This window comes from Anarhichas minor, unplaced genomic scaffold (genome assembly GCF_050575085.1).
Source record: "Anarhichas minor isolate MPS153535 unplaced genomic scaffold, ASM5057508v1 ptg000007l, whole genome shotgun sequence".
NCBI lineage: Eukaryota > Metazoa > Chordata > Actinopteri > Perciformes > Anarhichadidae > Anarhichas > Anarhichas minor.
The window spans coordinates 16,590,893-16,611,853 of NW_027466453.1; the positions used below are offsets into that span (position 1 = coordinate 16,590,893).

Sequence of the window (20,961 nt, forward strand, 5' to 3'; positions counted from 1 at the left end):
TTATTGTGGGTCTCTGGCACAGTAATACACAGCAGTGTCTTCAGGCTGCATGTTCTGTCCAGTTAGAGTCACTGTTTTGCTGGAAGTGTCTAAGTCGATACTGAACTTGTTCTTCAGTGAATCTTTGAAGTATGAATCTCCCGTATATTTCATTCCAATCCACTCCAGTCCTTTCCCTGCAGGCTGTCTGATCCAAGCTGTGCGGTAGCTGCTAAGAGCATAAGAGACCTGACAGGTGATGGTCAGACGTTGACCTGGCTGCACAGTCTCAGAGGCTGGCTGTGTCAACTGTTCACACTTCACACCTGTTTAAAAAAAAAGGAAATGTTTTGTTACAAAATATTGAAGCAGAATTGTTGATTTTGAGAAATCCAGAGAGACTCACATCCAGCTGCCAACAGCAGCAGCAGAGCTACAGAGAACATGGTTTATGTTGATCTGACGAGATGTGAACTTCACTAACAGCCTGATGTGATGTTTTTATAGCCAAGTAACAAGGGAGCTCACTGAGTTTGCATATAATCAAACATATGAAGCATCAACACTGGTCTAACTGCAGCCAATAGAAGAGTCTGTTCAGTGTTAATATATCTGCAGAGTGAAACTATAGTTTTCATGCCTGAAAATCAACTCTGCTTTACATTTGATGTTTTAATTTCTTTACACACTAAATTGGACATTTTGAAAATGTCCCTGTATTTACAGAATCAAACAACCGTTAACTTTGCTTTTAACTATCAATGCCTACGTGTATTATGTGTATTCTACGTATATAAGTCTTGTATAATTTCAAACAATGATCAGATTCATGATTTACTTCAAACGTTTGAGTTCAGCTTCATTGTAAGTACTTCATTTTTCATTTATTTGCTCACTTTCTGTACTTACTGACCATATTTACTGTAAACAGAAATACAGTGACAGCAGCCAGGATCATGTAAATAGTATGAAAAGTTAAGTCTGCTGGTTTGCAAGTTTGAATAAAATACTTTTGGTGGTTTTGGTGTTTACAGATGTTTGAAGATGCACACATACAGAGAAACAAGGAGACTTAGAAGGAAAACAGCTGTTCAGACACTGAAACTTGTGTGACAAAATACAAAAAAACAAAACCTTTAGCTTCGATTAAACTATGTTTGCCAAAGCTTTTATGTAATGATGAAAATATGTTTCATTCATGTATGTGGTTGTGTCAGATATGAAAAATAAGTATTATTATATTATTTCTATTATAGCCAAATAAAATACAAACGTTGGGGAAAAAAAGGAAAAAGATCAGAAATAAAGACACAGGTTCATTCCTGCCAATAGACAGATTAGGTCATTTTTATTTATATTCAGATAACTTTATTTTATAAAATTAAGTTTTATCTAAATTAAGTATTCATCTCCATACATGATTCCTTTAGTTGCAAACAATAAAGTAAAATGCTGTCATCTTTCCACTTCTCCTCCACTTTATGGATCTCTGCTGTCTGGGGTCAGAAACGGTTTTGATGAAACGGTTGATTACAATATGTGATGAAAATAGTGAAAAATTCCTACTTTTGTGATGCTGTCTTTTGCCCTTTTATGAACAAGTTAACTTTATTCAGTTTTTTGCATTTAATGTTAATATTTTTCAGGAACAGTTTTTAGGAATGTGTATAATGCAAGTAAACCATATCATGTAAAACAAATATATAAATTAAGTATATGATATAAATATAAGAATATGTAATGCTTTTCTTCTACTGTCCTAATAACAGTGAGTAGGATTGTAGGATTTTGTACAGCTGCTCAACCAGCTCCAGTCACTGTGAGTCTCTAGCACAATAATAAACAGCAGAATCTTCCGTCTTCAGACTGTTCATCTGCAGATACACCTGCTCTCTGTTGTTGTCTCTGGAGATGGTAAACCGGCCTTGGACTGACTGAGAGTAGAAGATACGGTCACTGTCATTTTCGATGGTCGCCATCCACTCCAGCGCTTTACCAGGAGCCTGTCTGATCCAGGCCATCCAAGAGCTGCTAAAGCTAACTCCAGAGGCTGTACAAGTCAACCTGTGTGATTCTCCAGGCCTTTTAATCGCTGGTTCAGATTCTGTCAGAGTCTGACCATCAACACCTGTCAAGAGAATAGAAAATGTGAAATAAGGTGATGAAAAAAACAAAAGCCATCAAAGACAAAGATCAGTGACTATCTTCACCTGCCCAGCAGATAGTTAAGAGCAGCAGTCCTGTCCTATAGTCCATCATGTTAAACTGTGTGTCCACTGTTCTCTGTCCTCCTCTCTGCAGTCACATAAGTAGCTGGAAGACGTCTGAGTTTTGCATTGACTCCTCCTCACAGGGAGGAGACAGCTGGATTATTTAATGAATGAGTCAGTCCTCCAAGTCAGCTGTTTTCATGTCTGTCTGACATGGTTTATCATCAGTAACACTACATCCATAATCATTCTAATCATACGAAAATTTCAATTTTACTTCAGAGATCTGCCCCATTAACATACAAGGTTTATTTAAATGTGTTAATTTATAATTTATCTTGGTATCAAGTTTTCTCACCCGTCACTTTGAGCATAATGAGCAGCACATAAGAACTTCTACAATAATATTAATAATCTACAGTTTTATTCTGATCACCAACATCCACTGGCATCTATGGAAAGTGCTTCATTATCATCTGTGATATACAATTTTGGTTTGTGGACATTTCACCTTTCTAATTATGTTTTGATCCACTTCGCTTTAACAAATGAGAGAACTCCATTCTTTCTATAACTGTGAGTGCTGTAACATCATGAGAATAAATATTTACTCATGAGTTTATGGTATAATATAGAGCTCTAATCAAAGTACTTCAGCAGGTGGTGAGAAAAAAAACAAATTTTATTAAGTTCACTTTGCTGTTAGTTGTCAGTGGATGTTTTTGTGCAGCTGCTCCACTGTCTTCAGTCACTGTGTTGTCGAGCACAGAAGTAAACAGCAGAGTCTTCTGCTCTCAGACTCGTGACCTCGAGGTACTGAGTGCTGCTGGGCTCATCTTCAGTCATGATGAAACGGCTCTGAAAGGAGCTGCCATAGCTAGCAGAGTTGCTGCCTGTGTTCATCCACCCAATCCACTCCAGAGCATTCCCTGGCCTCTGTTGTATCCAGACAATATTTTTGCTTGTCATTCTATAACCAGATATGACACATGACATCTTCACTGTCTCTCCAGGTCTTTTCACCTCAGAGGGAGACTGGTCCAGTTTGATCTCACTCCAAACTCCTGTAAGTAAAGACATTGTGATCATCATCCATCACACGTACAGTATATATCACAGGTCAGACATTTACAAAAGCAGTGAAGCTGATTTGTTTCTCTCACCTTGAATAGTAACTACAAAAAATAAAGTCCAAATGATTGTATTTTCTATTCTGGGATAAATACTGTAGTTCAGATTATTTCTTGTCTGAGTGTTTCAGAAATGTATAAAACTGTCACGGTGTTCTGCCACAAGTTGCTGATGTTTTTATAAGAGAGGAAGAGTTTGCATAGACCTCCCACTACAGTTTGAAAAGGGAACATGTGACACTGATCCCTCTCCATAGAGAATCTCTACAACAGCTGTAAACTGTAAATTTGATATCAAAGTCACCAATTTATGCACTGATGGAAAAAATGGCAAATAACAAGTTTTTTTTGGCCAAATTACAAATCGAAATTCTATTTGTGAAGACATATAAGTTATAGTGACATTATAAGACTTTATTTTCTATTCCATTGCATGCAAACAGGAAACATTTTGTCCCCGTCTTTTTTGGCACTGCAATACACAAAAACAATTAATTAAAAAAAATTGTTATATATGTGAAAATCAAGCTTGTCTTTGTCTCTTCTATACTGATGTTGGCTGCAGTGGAAGTCAAATGAGACTTAAGTAATGTGATCAGGAATTTGATTCTCTAATCATAAATATTAAGCTTCCTTACCTGAGGTGACGGTGACCATGGTGCCTTTTCCCCAGTAGTCAAAACCGTAGTCACAGTTCAACAAATTATTAACCACTGCATACAAAAACCCGTTCCCAGATATCTACACATGGCATGGTTGGTTATCTCATGACAGTCTACATATTTACCTTGAATTACCTTGAAAGGATTCAGAAGATGGAACTAAACATGTTTTTCACCACCAAATTTGAAATTGATTCTACCAATTCACAACACATTTAACATGCAGTATCCCTGAAATGAATGACCTGCACGGTGTCACAACTTCATTTCTTAAAAAAAATACCATTACTGTTTATAAATCGAAATGTCTACGTTAGAGAAAGAAAAATAAGAGTCGCTTACCTGATGTGACTGTTACCATCGTGCCTTTCCCCCAGTAATCAAAAGCATCGTCACAGTGTAACATGTCAACACATCCAACATACAAAAACAAGCACTAAATATGGTATATCACACAGTGCAATTACACTGTCCATATGAAGACAAAGCTTCTTTTACCTGTTAACTTGAGATGGTCATCATTGTTCCTTTTCACCAATAAGCAAAGTAGTAGTTACAGTGATGGGTTTCAATAGCTCTTTAGTGCAAAAATATTTAACAGCTTCTATCATCTAATAAATGATTGTACTTATTCAGTAAACTAGTGCATTTACCTACCGTTTACCTTGATCGTTTCGCTATCCTATTTGCTGTTACTATTCGTTATATGTCTATTACATCCTAGTTTAAGTGCAGTTGAAATCAACATCAATTTTAGAATAAACCAGACAATATATTGAATTATCTTCACTCAAAATACATTTGATTATTACTTACCAGAAGTTACTGTGACTTGTGTTCCTTTCCCCCAGTAGTCAAAGTAGTAGTCACAGTGATCTGCTACAACGTGCTTCTAATACAAATACTAACAATGTAATTTAAACCAGGAAAAACATACTTACTGGCAAAGCAGTTCCCACTGCTCTATTTATTAACCACATCCCCCGAGATATGCATTTCCTGTGGTGTAGGTTACATAAAATGAAGTGTGAGTTGCCAACAGTTAGTGAACACTTCCTCTGTATCAGACCCCCTGTCAGGTCCTGCTGCATAATATTAACCTATTAACTAGCCTACAAACCTTGTGTATATTTTAGTTCTGAACATTTCACATGTTTTAGGATTGATTCCTAAGTTTTAATGTACGGAACACAACTATGAAAGTCAACATTTGAACATGAAGTGTGCTGGCATTAACTTATGCCTGGCTGCATGGAAGGTGAACATTTTATCTTAGCAAATTGAAAGGATAAGGCCAATATTTTCTGAGGAAGTAAACAACCTGTTTGTGACAACTACTGTTTTCACAATTTTCTGTTCAATCCGACGCAATGACCTAACGACAAACAGTCATTTCATTTCTGAGCTGTTCGCAGCTTGAGACCATCAAATCACTTTTATAAAGTTATTAAGCTGTACAGAAAGACTTATCACTGACACACTTCTCACAATCACAGTAATTAGGGGTGTAATGATGAGTTGCATCGATGGACAATTATAAATTGTCTATTCTATTGTAAATAGAATACATTTGAATCAAACAACACATTCTCACTGCCACCTGGTCAGTTGCCCTAAACTTCAAACGTTCACGTGAACACACTACTGCTTTATATCTGTTCACTGCAACTTTGCATTGATATTCGGGGACTTGTTACTTGAAAAGGAACAGCAGCAGTAAAACGTTATTACACACTATGATGATTAAACTGTAAAAAAAAAAATGAAACTCAATAAATCCGCGGTTCACAAGTGTGCCGAACCGTGAGGGGTGATCCGAACCGTGAGGGGTGATTCGAACCGATCACGGATCGATCCGTGATCCGTTACACCACTAAACGTGACTAGCGCCACTAACGGCTCACGTGATAACGACTGACGTGGCAAAATGTCGACGTTGACTTTTAGTTTTGCACGGGACACCTTGCTCTTTATAGTAGGTCAGTTGCTCTGAGCGTCTAATAATGACGCGGGTGTGTTTACATTGGAGTTAGTTGAAAGTGCGGTGTGTCTGTATCAGACGCCGAGGGGCACTGACCAAGCGTCGGTATTTGACAAGTTGGGAGTGAGACCCGGTTGAAAACCAGTTCTTCAATAAAAAGACTTATTTTCCCTTAAGCACGATATTACTCTCGTGGCTGCATATCTCAAACAAACATACAAGCAGAGAATAACCAAGACATTTAGATGCCCCCAGATTTTAGTTCAGGTGTTTGCAATGTGTTCACCCTAAAGCACTATAGAAACTCTCTTACTTCATTGCCAAAGCCACACCCACCTTTAGGCGTAAAGCACTGTGTCATAGACAAAATTACCCTTTTTTTAGCAAATCCTCTGGTAGATGGTTTTTATAATTTACAATAACAACAAAATGGCTAACAATTTCTTTCAGCCAGTTAGTGCTTTCAACAAGAAGAAAAATACAGATTTGGTATTTGTCACACCACCAAAACATGAAACGGAGCATTAAGAGCACTGCCTGTCTTCAAGTTCTAGTTACATGAGACGCACATCACAAACCTACATAATTAGTTTGTTTGTGATAATATGGTTTGATCTGTTGTTTCATTTGTCCACCACATTGGTCATGAAATATCTTGTCAGCCATTGAAAAGATTGTCATTGAATTGTGTACAGACATTCAAGTTCCCACAGGAATCCTACAGACTTTGATGATCCCCTGACTTTAACTTTAGCGTCACCATACGGTTGATATTTGTGGTTTTGATTGAAATGTCACTTACATGGATTTCAATTAAATTTGATACGTATTTCCGTGTTTATCTCAGGATGAATCCTACTAACTTTGGTGATCCCCCCCCCCCTAGCAGGTCAGTTTGTATTTTTTCTATTTTTCTTGTCTGAATACCCAACTGACTGCATTCCTGTTAGCCTCGGCTGTTTTTTTGTCAACACAATCGGAAATAGAAATTGTACATGCTAAACATCGTAAGACATGACATAAGATACACCGTCTTGGGGGCACGCTCATGTGATTGATTGAAAATGAATGAGACTAGGCTGAATGAGACTTGGCTACAGATAATTCCCCCGTTGAAAAAAAATGCATATTTGAATTGAGCGACATCAGGGGAGTCTCAAAAAACCCACCCACAAATGCAGTGAAGTTCACACATGAAAAGCAGTTTATAAATGCAGGTTCAACAGTTTGTATGTAAATGTAAAAACATCCAAAAATGTTTTCGATGAAAATTTCAAATCCTTTTAAATGCACAAATTTGTGGATTTATTACATTTATTTAAAACAAGAAAATATTTGTGTATGCAGCCGAAATATATTTGTCAAAACCAAGATGGCGACTGCCAAAATTTGCCAAAATTTCAAACTCAAGGATTCAAAACAGTAGTCCACCAACCAAAATGAGAAGTCTCAGTGACTACAGTCGATGGCTGTGTTGCACCACCAGTTTTCTACAGTAGTCCAGAACGGACAAACCAAACACGGACAAACCAAACACGGACAAACCAAACGGCTCTAGCGAGAGCCTTTGGCTATTTAACATTACCTGTAACACACATCATAAAACAAAAGCTCAATTCAAGCTCTTCCAACTACCTGATTGATAACCAGCATATTTTTTGTGCTTCTGATACTCATTTTAAATTGCTATTACTCAATGGTATTGGTTCAGACTATGCAGTGGTCTGAACAAATGGTATCAGTTAGAATTGATTAATTATTTTCATCTTGAAAACATACAAATCCTTTTTTTCGGCCTTATTTTGTGTAATTTGTTGTATTATCATGTTGGCTATCATCAGTGCTTGTGTCTGAGCCTTAAGGCTCTCAGTCTAAAGTTTCAGTTTGTTAACTGGATGCGGAAGCACCTGCTGTGGTGAAGATTGTTTCCTCTGTGTTACATAAATATTAACCAGTAAGGATGTTGATGACCACAAGTCAAAAATGTGCAGACATTTTCATTTCTCTTTTGACAGCATCTCTATTTCATTTAACAACATGTGTGTTTGTATAGATGTAATCTTAAAATGATGGGTAGCAAATCCTTAACTTGTGTCCAATATCTCACATTTAAAACATACTTTAATAAGCCTGACATCAAAGTAGTCACAGATCTGTGTTTTTATGATTGTTTGTCAGAATGAAGGGTAAAACTGAAAAACATGCATTTCCCCATTAATTTAATATTCCACTAGTCCACTTAACATTTCTTTTCTTCAGAGTAGTGATTTTGGGAAACTACCTGACACTGACACTCAAAAAAAAAAGAGCTTCACAAATAAGATAATATACAATGAAACAAACACATAGCAATAGTGTTATTGCTATACATAGTGCAGTAAAACTACGGACAAATGACATCCACCTGATGTGAATGAGACACATTACTCTGTTGTTTTTTCCGTATGTGGAATTATCTTTGCTTGAGCATAAGAAAGAAGGATAAAACTGAAAAACAAACATGTACCCTTCCACCGTTCCATTGGATATTATATTTCTTCAGTTTCTAATAAGTTTGGAAAATGGCCTGGTCTTGTGAATTTGTCCTTTTTTCTTTTGGCACAGTGAGTTAGTGACTCAGTTCCGGACAGGTTTTTGTATTACCATATATCACTGTGCCACCCCCCGTATATACACAGTGCTAGATACTCTAACAAAAACCTTTGCCTGATATGGTTCATGGTCAGAATGTTGTACTCGTTGTACACTATATTTCTTACTTTCTACAGTAGAACTATGAAATCATGAAAAAACATCCCACTTTTGCTCCATTATATTTGTAATTTTACCAAATTTATTTTTAATTACCTAATTATCACCGATATTTTTTTATACTTTTTGAATATTAACCTGATCCCCTGTGGAAAAGATATAACTTTTTAGCTCATGATATTACATTATTTTCAGTCTTTAAACATTTTCCTAAGAAGAGTCTTATCGGATACGTACAGGCAGCAGAAATCAGTCTCACTTTCGGACTTGTTTTCTGTATCCGCAGCGTTTCCTTCTCAGTGGTCGGAGGTTTTTGTCACATGATGTATCACTGTGCCGCTGCTATATCCTGCACTGTGATTAAACTCCATACAAAAACTCCACCCTGCACACTGGCTATCGCGACACACAAATGCTGTTACATTATCTGTGTTTTTCATATTAGTTTAACAAGAAATGTTAAGGTTTATTCATGATGTTTAAAAAAAGTAAAGGAAATAATAATAGTACCATTAATATTCATATTAATTATTGTTATTCAAGTCTCCGCCAGGACAATCATGGGATCGCTTGCGCGCGCATGTGTGTGTGTGTGTGTGTCTGTGAGTGACTGTGCACCTCTGTGTCTGTCCACAGCTAATCTCGCCGCTGCAGCAAACTGCATAATATTTAATGTCAAAGACCTCTCGTCGTTGAGGTGATGCACAGTTTTGCCTGTTTCATACTGACATTGACTGCCCGCTGATGCCTCACTCACTGCTCTTAACCGGCCCAAAACGTTTTTCATTTTTAGTGTTGTGGACAGTGTGTTTGGCTAACAGCTAGTGGAATGGAGGGCGTGTTTAGCTAACGGCTAACAGAAAGCGTAACTTTCAGCCACTTCTTTGCAGCCAGATACACGGTGGGGGGAAAACAGTTGGCTCACTTTTACTGTTTTGTTTTGAACGGTTTGTGGACTAACCGCTAACAGAACTACCGGTACACACACTGTTGTACAGCGCTGCAACTTTGCGGACAGCTCAGTGAGTTTAATTTTGTTTTTGGCAAGATTGTGTGAAGTGTATTGTACATCATCTTTGAGCCAGTTGGTTGCATACATTGCTGCTTGAATGGACTTTGAATAAAGTCTGTTTGATGAGGCTTTACAGCCCAGGGTTGTATTCATTCACTCAAACGTGGTCGCTGCAGACACAATTGGTGGATAGCGGCACTTATCTGTATCATTCACAGCGTTTCCTTCTCAGGGGAAGGAGGTTTTTGTCACATGATGTATCACTGTGGTTGCTATATTGCACAGTGATATAACGCCACACAAAAACTCCACCCTGCACACTGGCTGTCTTGACAAACTAATTTACCGTAGTGTTTTTCATATCAGTTAATAAGTAAAATGAAGGTTTAATCATGGGAAAGGAATCTGCAGTGCAAAAGTTAATAGAATAGTGATACAATAAAACAAATGCATATAAATATTGTTATTGATCTACATTGTGCAGTAAAATAATGGACATATAATGTCTCCCGAAATTTGAATGAGAAATATCTCCTGAAGCATAAAACAAGACTGTAGGCTCTGACAGGATGATGCATTATTCCCAGTATATGTTTTCAGGCATATCATCCAAAGTTTGGGTGATCCAACACAATAAGTTGTCATCTTTAGTTCAACACTGTGTGTCTTAGTATAGAACCGCAATTTAAAAATATGTGTTAAAAAAAGATCATCAAATTAACTGTAAGTAGTCAGTGTTTCAGTATGTGAAATATATTATGAGGCTAAAACTGAAAGAAAATTCAAATGAAGGCCATTTATCCTTCCACCAGTCCATTGATACCTTTCTTCAGAGTCTAGTCATTGTGGAAATGATCTGATCTCCTCTTTTTCCTGAGACACAGTGACTTTGTGCCTCAGTTCAGTTCAGACCAGGTTTTTGTATTACCATATATCACTGTGGTGTCCCCCAGATACACAGTGCCACATACTCATACAAAAACCATTGCCTGATATGGTGCTTTGCTAGTTTGTGTACTGTATGTACTCAGCAGGGGCAATCATGAAACATACGTGGTCAGTATTATGTCCTTGAATAAGTATGCACTATATTTCAGTATATTTCAGTACCTTTCAGTAGAAAAGTAGAACTATGAGATGTCAATTGGTATTTATACCAATTGACATCTAATAGTTGTTGATTTAGTTTTTTCTTTGTGAATATACATGATCCCCTGTCTGCTAAGGAAACCTAACACAATCCTTTGTGTAAATTTGCATTATTGTCAGTCTATAAACATTTTTGTTTTTCCTAGCAAGAGTTTATCTTCTGACTTGTTTATCAGCACCATGCAAAGCTTCTCCTTCTTAGCAGAAGGAGGTTTTTGTCACATGATGTATCACTGTGGCTGCCAGAGCCGCTATAATGCACTGTGGTATAACGCCATACAAAAACTCCAACCAGGACGCCGGCTATCTTAACACGCTAATGCTGCTATACTGTACTTTGAGTATAGTGTTTTTCATATTAGTTTAACAAGTATTACTAATGTTTACTAATTTAAAAGGAATCTCCGGTGCAAAAGTTCCCAGAGGATGTTTTTTAATTATTTACTTATTTATTTGATAATGTTGTACAAAAAGTCCAACTCAATGATGATAATGACGAAGCCTAATAAAACATTTAAGATCATGGATTAAGTCAACCGTTTCCAGATTTTTTTTCTGTTGTTACAGGATAAAACCGAAAAAAATTTGATTTTTTTTACCCTCCCACTAGTCCATTGAGTATACTTTTTCTTCAGGGTTGACTTATTTTTGGGTAATTATCTTTTTTTTTTTAGGCTCAGTGACTTTGGGCTTCACTACAGGACAGGTTTTTGTATTACCACATATCACTGTGGTTCCCATCCCATACACAGTGCCACATGCTCATACAAAAACCTGATGTAGTGCAGTTTTAGCTTTCTATATTGAAACATACTACTTCTAAGCCCCTGTTGCCTGATACATCCATTTGTGTCAGACCACATTATTGTCGATATTTCTACATCTCTGCTTTTCATTAGAAAGTTTTGTTGGACGATTGTGTCACCTACTTGTTTTCCGTATGAACACTACATCTCCTTCTCAGTGGAAGGACGTTTTTGTCACATGATTTATCACTGTGGTTGTTATACTGCACTGTGATGTAACTCCATACAAAAACTCCACCCTGCACACTGGCTGCATGGCACACAAATGTGTTTACCTTAACCAAGAGAGTTTTTAAAAATAAATCATTTAGTAATGTTGTCTAATCATGTGGAAGGAATCAGCTCTGCAAAGGTTTCCTGATAATTTATTTAAAAAAAAAAAAATATATATATATATATATATTTTTAGGAGTGGTAGTTTTACAGGAATAAAACAAGTACATTTATACATTGTGTGGTAAAACTGCAAAAATGGACAAATGACATCCATGTGATTTGAATGAGAAACAAAAGCGCTGTAGCATAAAACAAAGAAAATAGGCTCTGACATGATGATGCATATTTCATACCCAATATATTTTTTGTAGGTTGGGTGCTACAAGGGAGTACTGTATGAGTGATATGCAAACACTGCCCTGTCATTTATTAAGTCTTGAAAGTTCTGCACATTGAGAATTTCAGTTAGAAGCCACAGCTTCCTATGAGTGTTCACATGCAGCTTTCATTTACAGTACACAGACCTTTGCATCTCTTTAGAGGTTTTTGTAACGGTGTGAATCACTGTGGGTACCCAGATACACAATGAAACATCACAAGGCAAAAACCTGTGCCACAGTGTAGCTGTGTAGCCTTCTCTGAAATACACAATATAACAGCTGTTTTTAAAATTGAATATTCAAGTAAAACAGCTTTTGCGGGATTATGATCATTGTACTTGTTTTCTGTTATTATGCAATAACTTTGTTCAATGGCAGGACTAATTAGATGGATTTTTTATACATGTGCCAATGATGAAAGTCTTTCAGTAACTTTAGTGTGTGTGTGTGTGTGTGTGTGTGTGTGTGTGTGTGTGTGTGTGTGTGTGCGCGTGTGCGCTTCTTTGGAGTATCAGCAAAGACATTGTACGGTATTCATGGGGTTTTGTAATATTTTGTACGTTTGATGGCAGCCCACCTTTTTACTGTACTGATACTTTTCAATGACAACTAAAATTACAAAGGAAATATTTAACTTAATTTTCATGGCTTTTAGTTAAAATATTCATACACATGTACATTTAATCTGGTCCCAGAATGTGAATGTGTAAAAACTGTTTAAAATGTTTTCATTAAACTACCGAACAATTTCAAGAGATGGGGAAAATAATATTTCATTATAAATATATAAAATCCTACGTGCATAAATACACGCGGGGGACAGAATATTGGAAACACTTCTCAGTGTAATGAAGTACAGCACCACGAATATTGCTTCGTAAACTACCACAGAGTTGAATCAGCAGTGTCTCAGGGTCAACAAACCTTTAACGTCATATTGCAGTTGTGTTGACTTGAATTAGACTATATAACTGACATTGTATGCGCTGACTCAGTTTGGTAAATGGAGGGCTGGGGTTAAGAAGACAGACGAGTCTCTGGTTTTTGTTACGGTGTGTCACACTGTGCCATAACTCCAGCTAGCAGTCACCACAGTGACTCAAGCACTTACCAAAATCTTACCACACCTGCAAGAGGCCGAATGTTGTTTTTTTACTTTCTCAGGAAAACAGAAAGTTTCCCACTGAATAGGTTTAGAGAAAGAGAGATTGTTTTACAAATAGAAGAGGACAATACTTTGTATTGTTTTTTTGCACAAATACACCCTCTTTAGTACTTATATTTATCGTAACTTAATAGAAGCACATTGAGTGGAAGGGTTATGTGTTCCAAATCGCCACCTTTCCATGTCCTTACAGAATCTCTCCACAAGATGGCAGTCTTCACTCACTTTTCTGACTTCTGTTAACCAGCTGGCTGTACACCGATGATGTCCCTCCAGCACATCAACAAGCTGACGCTTTGAAATGTTTTACGACAATTGAAAGTGTTCAGCTGGTAGCGATGACTCAAGTAGTGAGTCTGAGGAACAGATAGTACACATGTTGAATTATTAACTGACAAATAACCTAATTGTGAAGAATTAATACATAGATTAGAAGAAGTTGTAGTTCAAGCTGTGCAAAATATTGGTATATGTATATGGTATTGTATCTGCATTCCGGTAAAGTGCACCCACAATTTTGAGCGCTTAATCCCGTGTGCAACAAATCAGGGACCAGCAAGAAACATAAAGGAATAATGATTCACAGTCACCTATGTGAGAATGAATTAGAGGGAAACACACACAAGCAGCACCGTCATCCATATTCTGGTTAGCTTGATCTGCTGAGGATGCTGTCAATGCTCCTGGTGATGATTTTGAGGAGATTTACCATCAGGAATCATATTTTAACTGCCATGTAAGTTATTGGTAGACTCTGCATCTTCTCATAATACCCCAGTCAGTCAAGCTGTGGCAATGAGAGACGCTCTCAATACAGAACTAAAAGCAAGTTACAAGGCCACACTCATCACACACGATCTCAAGCTTCCAGCTCCTTTTGCTGTGTGCTGCCATGATGTTCTAGATACCAAAGAGAACACTATGAAATGATCCATCTCTATATCAAACATGAACTTACAACTCTGCACTACACAGCCAAACAAGCAACGTAATACAGAAATATACTGTATCTGCTAATTAATACCCTGCAGGTCCTGCATTTACTTTTATGTTGTTTATAAAATTCTGTATTTGATATCTCTGTCAATTGATGCTGCTACTTCATGGTATTTCACAGATTCTCCGCGTTGCCTTTGTCTGTGGTGTGTCTGCAGTATGAATGTCAGCCACTTCATGCCAGGATATATGCTGGTATGCAAATATGTGCAGTGAAAGATGGGTGTCTTGTTTCGAGGAAGTTTATTTGTAGCTCTGACCGTTTCCACAAAGTTTCACTACTACAGGTGTGGTCCCTGGGGTGCAGAAAGAGGGGGGGGGGGAGTAACTCTCTAAAGATGATATGTTTAGAAATGCCAGGAAACGGATCGACCTTCAGAGCTTAACTGATAACAGACGTGTCTGGTATGCTGACTTGATGTGGTGTTATTTTTTTAAATGCTCTTACATTAGCTCAGTGTTTCGACAAAATCCTCAAAAGCCTTTCATGTTTATCACGAGCACACTATCGCTCATATTCATGCTCTCTTTAATATATTTAATTATGTGGCTGTCCGTATTATATCTATTGAATTAAAGATGAAAGCAAATATGATCAACACGATGAACAAACATGAAAAGTTTATATATATATATATATATATTCAAACCAAAAAAAAAATGCATAATACAGAATATATTTATCTCAACAGTGCAATTTGATATTTATGTGTCGATGAAAGTTAATAATGCTTTACCAACACATTTTATTGACACTAAAAGTCTTCAAGAAAAGTAATCAATAGCTGTTCTATTCATAATGCAACTACAGTAGCAAATGAAAATCTATTCATCTAAATGACTAGGAATTATATTTGTACCATCATTTTTCTATAGGTTACAGAGAAATCCATTGTCAGTGACTTAGTTAATCAATATATACGACAATCATTTAATTTAGCACTCATGTAAATGTTTTTTAAACTAGATATAAAAGTCAGAAAACAAATGAAGACCTGTCGTCCATGCTTTGCATCCATCTCATTTTATGGTTTCTTCATCTGGAAAAAACAAACAATAAAAAATAATATATATAATATTATATTGACTGCTCAAATACAGATTATTAATCAGTGGTAAAGTGTGATTGATTACTTCAATCAAGAGATTCATCCAGCTGGAGAATGGACACTGAACTGATCTCTTTGTCTTCACTACTGTAGAGCTTTAGCCATCAAATGTTCTGCAGGGCAAGTCTGCTCTGTAACAATTATAATATCTGCACCTAAAGATGGCATCTGTGTGGTATGATGCGGCTTAGAAAGATTTTCTGTGGCTGGTGAGGCTCTTCACTCTGCTGCTGCTAGATGCTGATCAGGCACTGGTGCTGGTTGGACACGCAAATAAACTCTGTTCACTGAAAGTGATGCACTTTTACACCACTTTACTATGTAATTGTGTCTATCAAAATCCACACAACAAACCTGTAATGTCACAGGTTTGTTATTGCCAGATAGAGCAATTCACCAGTCAGAAAGAATGATTTGGTGTCCATTAACAAATCAGATATTGCTGATGATCAATTACATTTATATTGTTTTGTCTCTTTTGTCTAATTTCATTAAGCCTAATGGATGCAATCATTTTCATTACAATGGTCTCCCTTTTCAGGATCATGTGCACTTTAATAACTTTTACATTAAAATCTACAAGCTATCACACCCACAGATAAACTATTCAAAGACCAGTAGGTCCAAATGTTCTTGCCATTATGTGTAGCCTATTTTATTATTTCCATGCCCGGGCTTTATTTTATAACTTGTAACATACTTGGTTAAACTCATTTTCAGTGAATGTATGAATCCTGTATTACATCGTAATCAGTCTTAAGTCCTTAGTGCAGCTGAAAGCCTGCATGTTTACCTTGACCAGGCTGAATATCATGCTATAAAGGAGAGAGGATATGAAGAGGAATATGAAGGAGGAGGTTGTGGACCACAGGCTGCTGTACTCATCCTCCTCAATGCCATCATCTGTGCAGCTCATAGCAAGACGCAGATTTACAGCTGGAATAGAATGTAAGAAGAGGAAGGTATAGGCGGGTTAGATGTGTGTGTCTGTGTGTATGTTAACGTCTTATTAAGATGACGCGTAGATGCCCTTTTCTCTCTTGAATAGTGCTCATCAACTGGAATCAAGCGTTATTATCATATGTTGTGTGGACGTTAATCCATCTGAACAGTGGAACAGTGCATACTAGGTATCACTGAAAACTCATACGTTTGTTTTAAAATATTGAAGTCATGCGTGAACATGTAACAAAAGTTTCTTCATGCAACATTTATTTGAAACAGTCAGCACACTTATCACGTTGTTAGACAATACGACAAAGACAGATTAAAACACAATATGATGACAAACACAAGTAAATCGTCAAATTGACTGTTATTTTTACAATCACAAAGACAGGTTTCCGTGACAGAGAGTACACACAGACATGACAGCACATGAGCACAAAATGCCACATTTAAAGCTGAATCTATTATTTCTTACATTCCTTCGAGCCATTGTGGGCATTAGACACGTTTCTGGATTTCATCAACCTTTTGCTGCCAGCAGCCCAGACGTTGCAGGAGAACATGTCGGAATTGTCCCACTTTTCCTTCGTGGTGTTGTAAATACTTGTAACTGAGAAGCCGCCTTTGGTCTCCTGAGGGAGGAAGTTGATGCCATCTTTATAGATGCTGACGTTTTCTCCGCTATGTTCTAACCAGCCGATGAAGTAGTCCTGCCGCACAGAACTAGACACCAGACACACCAGCGTGACCTCAGCTGAGCCTCCTGTGCTGATGTCTTCCTCTGTGAGGATGTGGACAGTTACTTTTGGCTCAATCCCACCTGAAAGAGAGGTTCATATTTAAGCTTTGCTTTTGCTATACTTGGATAATGATAGCATTGTGTGTGTGGTCTCCCAGACTTACAGATTACTGCTCTACTACTCAGTCTCCATCACTTAGTTACATACCTGCATTGTGGATAGTCAGAACTTCAGTAACACTATTGGCAGAACAGCGCACATTCTTGGCTCCCAGCCACTCAGTGCGAGTAAGAGTCAACGTGCTGGTTTTGTTTCCGGAGTTTGTTGTTGGAGAGATGATGCCGACCACAGTTTGTCCATCAATTTGCCAAGTGATCTGGTCCTGTCCAGTAATTGTACACTCAAACTTTGCCTGGTTGTTGTTGAAAATGTCGTTGGCACTACTCGTAGGTTTCAGTGTCATTGTGATATCAGCTTTAACAGGAGGAGGAGAGGCCTCTAAGCATGTGGAGAAAGGAGCAGAAATAGAGATCAGTCTGTAATAATTCATTTCAAATGTGAATGTAAAATACCAGACAGATTAGATCAAACATGACAAACGGATATTATTACAGAACAGTTTCTGAATAAAATAAGATTGACAAGATAATGTGTACTCATAGAAATACAGTAAGGGAACCATACTTTTTTCCAATTCGACGATTATGGTGCGTCCTTGGTGAGTCACAGAACATTTGAATTTCTTTGAATTCCAGTCAGAATTTGATACTTTGAGCAAACTGACTTCTGTATATTTGTTGTGTCTCTCAGTTGGAGGATATTGCGCAGAAGTCAGGATGGGCCCACTGGCATCGGTCCACTCGAAAGTAAGACTCTTCTTTGGGTAGAAGTCGTGTGCAAGACAACCAACAGTGATTATCTGTGCACCCGCAGATTCACACATAACCAAAGGGAACAGAGTTGGTGCAGCTGGTGCTGCTGGTGTTTCTGTGAAAGTGTCAAAACATATAAGTCAAATAAATATCCACGGATAATCATTTGCGTGTCTAAAAGTGAATCTGGGTATTTTAATGAATAATACTTCTGGATAAAGAATGTCCTATTGAGTATTTTTGCATATCTGTTCAGCACACAGATGTAAACATACTGGATCTGAGTTTGTACAATATGTACTTGTATGTATTACTGCACTGTTTTGTGATACATTTAATCAATTTAAAACATTTGTTGCCATGTCTTGCATTGGTCCGATACTCTTTGGGTAGAAGCTGTTCGCAACCCAACCATTTATCTTTAGTCCCAGAGTTACACCAGACAAAGGGGACAGAGTCGGCGAGACCCAAAGTGTTTGGTGTTAAAAGATGATATGAAATTTATAATCATACAAATAACTAAATATATAAAATAACCACGGAGCTCTATGAAATATTCTGTCATATTTTTATATTATTCAATTATTGCAACCTATTCTCATAAGGACCTATTCATTTATTTAATACTGAACACTTTGGGTATATTGTTGGAAATGCTTTTGGTTATCGTTATAACCATGTAAAGACTGTAACTACAAAATCAGAAGATTATCAGTAAATAATCAAAATGCAGCTTATTGTTGATGGATTTGAGCATTTCACAAACTATTTTGAAGGAACAAAGTCAGGTTTATCTTATAGCTATGTGTATATATATGTATATATATATATATATATATATATATATATATATATATATAAATACCATATTCCTATTTCAAAACTGTAAAACAGTATAATTAATAGTACAAAATGGTAATAGAAAATAAATTGGATTATAATGTGAATACAATGAGGCAAACATTCATCAGCCGCAATTATAATCCATCTGAATAAATTCTAAGATCAGCTCAAACCCTCACTTGCATTCAGAGAATTACTTTTAAAAATGCTTTCTAAGAAACGGCTGCGTTAGAAACATCTGCCTGCTCTCTAGTTTGTCCAACATCAATTTAAACCTGAATAAGACCATGAATTAAACTCCTCTACTACCAATAACCAATTAAAATAAATGTAAATAATCTTCGCAATGAAAATATAATGTTTAAATGTGACTTACCTGACGATACTGTGACTTCAGTCCCCTTTCCCCAGTAGTCAAAAGCATCACAGTGTTACATCTCAACTCACTGCTTGAACAAAAACCTGACGTACCAGAAAAATGCATTAAATCCTCATTAAGTGCCTGAAATACACAGAAATCCTGCTCAGAATAATGCCATGATAGAATCCTGAGAGTTTTTATTTTTTCGCTGATTCTCAATCAGTTGTAAAAGTTATTTTACTGGAAGATGACATTTACGTCTGTGAACAAACTGTGACTTTAATCTACTTATTAACTAACTTTTAATTACTAATCTCCTTATTAAAGTGATAAATACTTGATATTCCAATGAGAACTAGTCTGCCCTGTTCATTAATCATCATGAGAATGGGAGAGTGTGAAGTTTTTGCTCTCAGGTTTTTGTATGGATCTATATCTCAGTGCCCCCCACCCCGAACCATCACTGTGATAAACCCTACGACAAAAACAAAAACCACAGTTTCCTGCACTGGAGAGGAGACGCATGGTCAGCAGCGGGTAAGAATACAACAACACTTATATTCTAATCAGCAAAACTATATTGAAGGATGTAAGATTCCTAATTAGCATTTTGCATTTTACAAATGTTTTAATCAGTTTGTTATTGTTTTTAATCCAATTTTGTTTGTCAGTTTACCATGACATGGTTTACGTATGTATTTCAATCTGAAAAATTTAAATGAACAAACACTCAAAGGACATTTGTTCAACAAAAACACTTTTTATAGTGTATATTGATACACCAACCCACTAAATGGGGGTGAAAAATACTATATTCAGATTATGTTGTTGGAGAAACCTGTAGCATGATCATTTGCTATAATAGTTTGGAAATGCTATTTTGGTTAAAAAAACAACATCATTTTCTTTTCAAAATACTTAATATGTTTTGTAAGATATTTGAGAAATAATAGGAGCTGTTACACTTACAGCTTGGACTTTGAACTAAACACATTCTAATATTCACACAGATATATTGTGCTTCACTCAACATGTAAGTAATAGTAAGAAATAAACATCGATCATTTCAATTAATATATTTGTTGCAAACAAATCATTTCATGTTTGAAGGTTTTTTTTTTTTTTAAATCACCAAAACTATAAAGTTTAAACATGTTTATTTTTTTATAAAATATCAAGCTGGAATGGAAGGATGATGACTATGTTTTTGCAGATTGCAAACATTTTTCTAATTTGAGTATAAAATGTGTAAAATGTGTCTCTTTTGTAGTTCTGACAGTTTCTAGAAGGTTTCCGGTGTGGTCCCAGAGGTGCAGCGTCTGACTAAAGATGAGATGTTTAGAATTACCAGGAAACTGAAGAAATGTTTGTTGGCCTCTAACAACAATATCTTCAGAAGCTTTTCTGTTTAACACGAGCACACAATAATGTCCACATGGCGAAGGGATGTGATTGTCCAAATGTATATCGATTGAAGCAAATACAGTCAACAAAATGATTAAACATGAAACAAAACTAAAAACTAAATAATCATATTTTTTATCCATGACATTTACAATTCACTAAAAGGTTTATTGTTTGTTGTAATAACACATGTGATTGACATTAAATTGTGATTATTATCAAATGAATTTACAAGTTAGTCAGTAGC

The 20,961-nt window shown here is 36.6% G+C and overlaps 1 protein-coding gene and 1 gene segment (V, D, J or C); both read right to left on the reverse strand.

The window, feature by feature from the left end:
* Nucleotides 1-4,402, reverse strand: part of LOC142944968 (uncharacterized) — a 35,812-nt gene extending 31,410 nt beyond the window's left edge. Inside the window, exon 1 of one of the 2 annotated variants that reach the window (XM_076086214.1) lies at nt 4,324-4,402. In XM_076086214.1, coding sequence (XP_075942329.1) covers nt 4,324-4,387 — 64 coding nt within the window. In that variant the 5' untranslated portion in view covers nt 4,388-4,402. Of the gene's footprint in view, nt 1-3,957; nt 4,027-4,323 lie in introns of those variants that run through there. The other variant, XM_076086217.1, reaches the window with a different exon arrangement.
* A 10,641-nt stretch (nt 4,403-15,043) lies between these two features.
* Nucleotides 15,044-19,691, reverse strand: LOC142944970 (Ig mu chain C region membrane-bound form-like). The segment is given in 6 exon segments: nt 15,044-15,477; nt 16,340-16,482; nt 16,970-17,314; nt 17,442-17,732; nt 17,919-18,221; nt 19,326-19,691. Coding segments are annotated over 5 exon segments (1,053 nt in total).
* Nucleotides 19,692-20,961: the final 1,270 nt, after the last annotated feature.